General features: G+C 35.9%; 2 protein-coding genes across 3 annotated transcripts; both read right to left on the minus strand.

The window, feature by feature from the left end:
• Positions 1-563: 563 nt before the first annotated feature.
• Positions 564-3,000, minus strand: apnl (actinoporin-like protein). Its single transcript, XM_084135278.1, has 3 exons — positions 2,778-3,000; positions 2,038-2,169; positions 564-1,641 (listed from the first exon to the last, which is right to left on the minus strand). Exons 2-3 carry the CDS (start codon positions 2,139-2,141, stop codon positions 1,191-1,193), a joined length of 555 nt encoding a protein of 184 aa, XP_083991404.1. The 5' UTR covers positions 2,142-2,169; positions 2,778-3,000; the 3' UTR covers positions 564-1,190.
• A 1,348-nt stretch (positions 3,001-4,348) lies between these two features.
• Positions 4,349-6,134, minus strand: LOC311096976 (DELTA-stichotoxin-Hcr4a). Of its 2 annotated transcripts, none has more exons than XM_084136449.1 (3): positions 5,978-6,134; positions 5,098-5,211; positions 4,349-5,003 (listed from the first exon to the last, which is right to left on the minus strand). In XM_084136449.1, the coding sequence occupies exons 2-3, from the start codon at positions 5,196-5,198 to the stop codon at positions 4,577-4,579; spliced, it is 528 nt and encodes a 175-aa protein (XP_083992575.1). In that variant the 5' UTR covers positions 5,199-5,211; positions 5,978-6,134; the 3' UTR covers positions 4,349-4,576. The 2 variants fall into 2 exon arrangements, with proteins under 2 accessions (XP_083992575.1, XP_083992576.1); XM_084136450.1 differs by having other exon boundaries at positions 4,362-5,003; positions 5,989-6,105.
• Between the last annotated feature and the right edge of the window lie 1,939 nt (positions 6,135-8,073).

Raw genomic sequence — 8,073 nt, forward strand, 5'->3', positions numbered from 1 at the left:
AAAAGCACTTGCCATCTGTTTATCACCTGTCCATTACATTGTGCAACAATGCTCCAAAGATATCTATTAAAGAGATGTTTAGCCTGTTGTATTATGTATGGCTTTCCATGTAAATGCCACAGCACATAGAGAAAGAAACCTTTGATCAGTGCTCTTATTTGACGATAATGGGGCTGTAGTGTGAAGAATGGAACGAGAAACAATTCACTCCTGCTCTCAACCATTGAATTAAGGTTTAAGAACAGACTTGTTTTTATTTTTGATGTTTGTTGGTAATATTGCTTCAGTCTCTCGAGGCGTGCTTTATACAAACGTTGCTCTTTGACCTTAATGACTGGATTGCTGGTGCGTTAAAAGAGATATCGGTCCCCTTCGGTTTTAGGCAAGTAGTGATAGTTGCTTGCTTGTCAAACTTTTAGTTTGCCAATTATAGCTTAATTTTTTACTGATAAATTGGCATTGATGTTTCTGAATTGTGAATTGTGAGTATTGCGTAAGCTGGAAAGACATCATTCAGTGCCTACTGAAGGAGTTATTCAGGAAAACGTGTTTGCCAGTTCTTTGATGCTGTGATTCATTCTTTATATCTTCGTTTCTGTATTTCGGTTCCCATTGTTCAGCTGCCCTCTTCGGGCATTAGGAATTTCCAAATACATATTACAAAATATTTACACAGGACCGTTTCCATCTTATGGCGAACAGCCTTGGCTCTCATTTGAGATTTTGAATACACCAATACATACAGAACCAAGCCTTCAGGCTCAGTAAAAAGGCGAAGGTATTACTACGAAATTGCAGAATAAATATTTATTTCAAAATACCTCAGCAGTGGCAGTCAGTACAGACAGTGTGTATTGTTCAGAGGGTATTGTTCATCTCTGCCCTGATGAGGGAGTAAAAAATATTACCCAGAAGATGGTTTGACTGAATAACAACACAATGGCTGCCTGATATGAGAGCGGATTTAGCTTGCAGGAAGCAGAAGCAAACTGTAAACACACATCTGAGGCATTCTACTGACAGAGAAAGCAAAGTGTGGGATATTAAAGAAATAGTGCTAGATTTATTACATTGGTAAATGTATATGCAAACATTTATGATATCAATGATAACACATTAGACGTATAAGTATGTGTAAAAAAAGTTACTATATGATTTTGATTAAGTAAAATGGCTGACTTATACATTGTTTAGCAAACTTGCTGACTCATAGGAGACACCATCTTGTCCCACACCTCCAGTTTTATTATAGCCCTGCCCAAAGGACACATGGTGGCCCTGATGTCCAGGCATTTACCCTCAAAGTTAATGCCTGACCCATTGGCCTCCTCCCTCACAAAGCCCTGTTGATTTTTTTGATAGTACATTTCTTTATAAAGGCCCTGGTCACACTCCTTTCCTTTTGGGTAGATACCTACTGCAAGCCAATTCTTATACAGATTGTAGTCCCAGGGGACAGAAAACATTATGGCCAGGGTCTCAATGTAGTCATTTCTGTTTCGCTCGAACAGGTCGTAGGTCAGAACCCCCACGCTGCCGGTGGCGTGAGCGCTGGTCTTGCTGAAAGTGCATACTTCAGTCTTGAGGGGGCGCACTGTAGGCTGAGGTGGGTTGAAGGTTTCACCACTCTCCAGATAGACCCTGTGGGATTTATACGCATGAATAATACACAGGCACACACACACATTCTTATTGCAACAGAACATGCACGTTTAAAGGGATAGTTTGACATGTTTGACTTCATTTGAACACAAAGTATTTAAAAAAAATAAAAAATTGTCCTTAAAATGAAAGTTTATGGGGTCCACAACAACAATGTATGGACAAACAAGTTTTCAAAATATCTTCTTTTGTGTTTCACAAAGGAAGAATTCATACAGGTTTGGAATGACTTTCGAAAATGTCAATTTTTGGCTGAACTCTCCCTTTAAATGCATTTCACACTCCTTTCCTTGAATGCCTATACATGTTAAGAGACAAAGTTTTAGTTTTGAATGCTTGGTTAAACATTAGATTTGCTTCTGGTTGTAGTCTCACTTTGGGTTGATGAGGCAGTAGTTGTTTGTCAGGTTGGTGATCTCTATGGTGGCGTGTCTCCTGCTGCTCACGTTGGCAGCAGCAGCCTCAGCAGACTCAGTCATGATGGTGGACGATAGATCTGATTGACGGCTGAAACGGAGAGAAGTATGAGGAGAGGGATGGTGTGAGAAAAGTAAAAAGTCTGCACCTCAGTAAAAAGAAGTGGAAATTCAGTTTTGTTTACACTACAGGGCTGCAGTGAAAATAACTTTTCTATTGTTTTTCTATGATATAAAGTTTGCGGTCATAAGTTAATTATCCTCTATTTGATACTGTGCTGAATTAATGTGTTGAATTCAATGATTTATTCTTGAAAAACACCCTGTTCTTGTGTGTATGTGCAAGCACTACATAAAACGTTGAAGCATTAGGTTAAAGTTCACATAGCTCTACTCAAGTTCACTTCTGCCCCTCTTTCATTACTATTCTCAATATTAACTAGCGAATAAACAGGGTCACAGTGATTACACGCAGAGACCTCTGCCTCATAAACCACTCTGCCTGTAGCAATATTCAATTTTATAATGCTCTGCTTTAAAAGAGGAAGCAAAGAGTGTATAATAGTGTCCTTAACTGAATAAACTGTCTTGCCATGTTATAATTTTAATATGGAAATAAAAGGATATATTAGCATTTAGTTTTGATTATTAAGTTATGATTATTAAGCATATTTTGTCTCCATGAGACTGAAGGCTTACCTCTGTGGTACTCCGGAGTGCGAGTATGTATGTTGCTCAGTAACGGTGCGCTCCAAAATAGTCTTGTGTTTTTACTCTGTTCCCTGTATTCAAGAGCAGCACCAAGAACAGTACATGCCTACCTGAGAAAAAAGCATGCTTATTCAAATTTAGTTTACACCCTCTTTACGTACGGACATGGACACACACGCATATCATCTCAAGAGGCATCACTGACATGGGTGGGAAAATGCTTGTAACAGTTTCACACCCATAGCTGTTAGATTCGTTAGACCATGAACAGTGAAGTTGCATGCACAGATTTGTCTCAGAAATGACTCAGTTTTACTGGAGTACGTTTTAGGTGGGGCTTCTTGATTGATTGATAATTATTTGTTTTTATAGCATTTAGTACAGTAATGATCGTAGTTTGCTTATTTTATTACGAAACTTTAAGCAAGAGTAAGGAAAGGGTTTGGATGGGAATTTTTGTTCTGTTATATGTTTTGAATAACATTTCCTGCTTGAAATGCAGTGGTAAAAAAGTTGTTAATGGAAATTAAAAAAATGAAGGCAACTGTTTGCACAGATTTTTTATTTTAATTTTAACAATTGTCTATTCAGATTTGATTAAGTCTAAGAGGTTTTAAATCGTTCAGTATATTGTGCTTCTTTTGATGTTTCCTATAAGAAATTGATCTCCCTAGCAAAGACAAGTTCATGGGTTTGATTCCAAGGTAGTGCATGAACTTAGGTATACTTATTTATGAATTTATATATAAATTATATTTATATAATTTAATAAATGTGACGCTTCCATTGAAAACAATTGGAAAAATACGCTAGCCGCGTGAAAAAAAAGTCCAGACATGCCAGTGAAAATCAAGAAATAGTTGATTTGTGAGGAGGGCGATCACATTTATCTTCTAATGTTAAAAAAAATAAAATAAATCTCAATATTGCAATAAATCAAGGTTGACACGACAGCCTCTTAAATGTTTATAAACACTCACGTCTCAGATTAAGCTCGAGTTAAAAAACCCCACATCATTCAAAAAGGTCTTCAATATAATATTAATAAAATAATGTTAACTATAATTAAAGTCTAAAAAAGTAAAATCCACAAATATATATATATATATATATATATATTTGTGTATGTGTGTGTTTGTATGTATGTATGTATGTATGTATGTATGTGTATGTGTGTATATATATATATATATATATATATATATATATGAATAAATATATATATATATGAATAAATATATATATATATATATATATATATATATATATATATTTATTCATATATATATATATTTATTCATATATATATATATATATATATTTATTCATATATATATATATATATATATATATATATATATATATATATATATATATATATTTTTTTTTTTTTTTAATATTTATTCATATATATATATATATATATATATATATATATATTTATTCATATATATATATATATATATATATTTATTCATATATATATATATATATATATTTTTTTTTTTATATATTAATATATATATATATTTATATTTTATATAGTGCAAACATAGAATGAGTATTCAAAACAGTCATTTTTTATTTTAACAAATTTTTGGACAGCATAAATGCAGGTATTAATACAGACATCAAAACATTTAAAATCAACATTTTTTTTTTTTTAAATCAACATTTTAAAAAGCACAAAGCCATGTTTATTATTATTTTGCATATGATGAATAAGATCATGTAAAGTATATGAAACAATTTTGAATTACTGAGTTAAAGCTGAATTTGTTTATTATTTAGCCCATCTTATCATACACCTCTAGCTTAATAATAGCCTTGCCCACAGTAGACATGGTCGCTCTTAAGTCTACTTTCTTTCCTCTGTGGGTGACTCCAGATCCCCCTGCATCTACACGGGTGAACTGGCTGAAGTCCTTTCCCTCATACATGTGCTTGTACAGGGCCTTGTCACATCCACGGCTGCTCTCAAACAACCCAATGCCCATAACATTCTTGTAGAGGTGGTAGTCAAAGGGAACAGAGAACATAATGGCCATGCGCTCAGTGCACATATGATTCTGCATGTGGGAGAGGTCATAGGTCAAGATGCCCACAGCCCCAGTGGCAGTGTTGTCATCCTTTGTGAATGAGCAAACCTCGGTCCTGGCGGTGCGTATGGTGGGTTGGGGAGGATGGAAGCTGAACCCACTGGACATGTAGACTCTGAGAGAAGTTCATAGTTGACATTTGTCAATAATGTATTATAGAAAATGAATAGTAAATGAAAGGAATTTGTCCTTCATAATTTTCTCCTTACTTTGGATTGATAAGGCAGTAAACGCTGCTAACATTGGTGATCTCCACCGTACAGTTCCTGTTAGTGTTTATAGTTGCTGACACGGCCTCTGCAGTCTGCATGTTGGCGTTCCTTCTGTGAGGGTCAAGAAAAAAATGAAAATTTCTTGTGAAAAGATAATTGCATTCAGCAAAATCTTAGAGGATAAAAATATTGTTTAATTTACTCTTTTACTTATGCCATTCCAAACCTGTATGACCTTTTTTCTTACATTAAACACAAAAGGAGATATTTAGCAGAATGTTCAAGCTGCCCCCCCATACAATAAAAGTGGATGGGGGGCAGATTTCATCACCATTCACTTACATTGTATTTAAAAGCGCAACATGGACATTCTGCTTCATTAAGTAAATTACAGAACTTTAATTTTTGAGTGTTTTTTTCCTTTTAAGCAAATTATACAGCTTAGATACAACATTCTAATCAAATTAATTAGATTGCCATGTGCTTAACATTTACACACCAATCAAGGCAAAGCATAATCTGTCTTCATGTCAACTAGTAAATGTGTGACAGCAGGTACAGGTAGACAGATGAGCGTTTTTCTACATTTTTAGCTAAGGCTTTAAAATATCTATAATAACAGGCCTGACAGCATGGCAGAATAGGCAAGACACGTGCGGGCTCCATATGGCTCAGAGAACTAAATTGTTAGCAGAGACAAACAGTGATTCAGTGAGCTGAGAATTGAAGACATGCACCAGCAGACATAAGCAATGAGACTTTTCAGTGCAGATGAATTAAGGGTTAATGCTCAATTCTGTATTTAAGATAAAAGCTTTTTTACTTTTTCTTTTTACAGCGCACACATGAAGCTCAACATAAACTGGTTAATAAGTACCTGACAGTTACCTGCTAGTAAGAGATGCTGCTGCTGAGAGAATTGAGGGTTTGCTGCTCTTCTGTTTCAGTGTATGAATGACAGAAACGCTTGTAGACACACAAACACCTGCTTGACAAACACAGGCGTGTCCTCTTCTTTCCCCTCCAATGCTGACGGAGGAAAAAAAAACGGTAGAAACATTTGAGGGAGAGTTTGATGGGAGTTGACACAGTTAGATTGACTCCCTGCTTCCATAAATCCACAAAGCTCTATTCAGAGAATTCATGGGCACACAGCCAGTAAAAAAACTAAACAGTCACTGATTAATTCTACAACAATTCATATTTTAAAGGATAGATTAAGGACTCCGTGCCAATGAAAACAGCATGACATAATGTGGTTATGAAATGCTATGTTGGTTACAATGCAAATATTGATGATGATGAAACTTACCAAATCCACCAACGCCCAAAACCTTTGTGAAAAGTAAGAAGAAATTAAAGAGGGCTTAATAACAGGGTGTAAGGACAGCGGGAGATTATTACACACTTGTTCAATGTTTACCCTACAGTACATTATCAAAGCATGTTAGAATGTCTCTCTCCTAAGAGTGACAGTGTGTGATTGAACGTGTCATGATCTGATGAAGCAAGAGAGAGTGAAAACACAGCTGCACCCTTAGCGTGTTAGAGCGTTGAGTGTCCAACTGCATGTACAGGCATTTCCCCTTCGTTCCAGCACATTTTCAAACTCACGTACACATCTAGATACTTTGCAGAAACACATTTAGGATAAACTTACATCTCTGACAAAGTTCAGGGCCCTCATTTATTTTCCAACAGGGGGCAGCAAATAAACACCTATTCACCCCGTTTATCCTCCAATTATGAAATCCTTAATCTGAGAAACAGAAAATCAAAAGCTAACTTTATGATTAGATGTATTTCAGTGTGAAGTCTACCAAAAAACACGTTTTTCAAAGTGTCTTTTTTTGTGTCCCATAGCAGAAAGACATTCCAGAAAGAAAGTCATAACATGAGGGTGAGTTAATGATAATTTTTGAATTGTGGATGAACTATAAAAAATGTTCCCCTAACCCTCAGATCTGAACCTAAATGAATAATTCACCCAAAACTAGAAGTTCTTTGATTATTTACTTATTTATTATTGAAATATCTTCTTTTGTGTTGAGCAGAAGAAAATAAGTCATGCAGATTTAGACATGAGGGTGAGTAAATGTGACAGAATTTTCATTTTAATTCTTTCCCCATCCTCATATTTGAACTCGTTTATTTTGTGTTCACTGAAAGTACATTTAAAGATTCAGCATGGCCGTTGAGCATATTTACATGCATTGATACAAATTATTTTGAATTGTTCGGATTATAAATGCTCCTTCAGAGTATTCCCCATAAGCCATTGATTTATTTTCCCCCTCTTTACAGTGACCAAGAAAGGCTCAAAGCGACTTTTGGAGCTAGTGCAACTATAGTTATCCAATAAAACAGTTGATTCACATTCTCTCCACCAGCCAAAGTAATTCACCATCGGCTGAATCCTTTCAAAGGAAATCAAAAGCTAACCTTATGATTAGATGTATTTCAGTGTTAAGTCCACATCCCATTACCTGAGCCAATGGAGGCTCTCTAAATGCATAGAGCTGCCGTGCGTCTGAAGGGCTAAAGATTAATCCCTGGAGCCTATGGAGCTATTCACAGGTATAGGGCCTTTCAGATGATGGACTAATGGGGTTTGTGTGTGTGTGAGTGTGTGTGGTTGGGGGGTTATGCAAACAGAAGTGATTACACACAGTCAGGCTGTATGCAGCAATCGCTGTGTGTGTGTAAGGGGGTTGAAGTTGTCGGTTGATTGATTGTTAAGGGGGGTGAGAGGTTCCACACGCTCACTTTGTGATGAATAGGCTGTCAGATGCCCTCCAACTACCCAAACAAGGCCGTGGTAAAACAGGCATTTAAGTGATTACACCAAACGTGTAAATATTAAACGTCCATTACGGTGGGATTATGTATGCTGCCACTCCGCAGATGAGAGGCGAAGGAGGAAAAAAACAGACAGTGATGCAGGGATGAGAGAAAAATGTAATAGAAAAAAGG

This window comes from Abramis brama (assembly GCF_963993115.1).
Source record: "Abramis brama genome assembly, chromosome: 1".
Lineage (NCBI taxonomy): Eukaryota > Metazoa > Chordata > Actinopteri > Cypriniformes > Leuciscidae > Abramis > Abramis brama.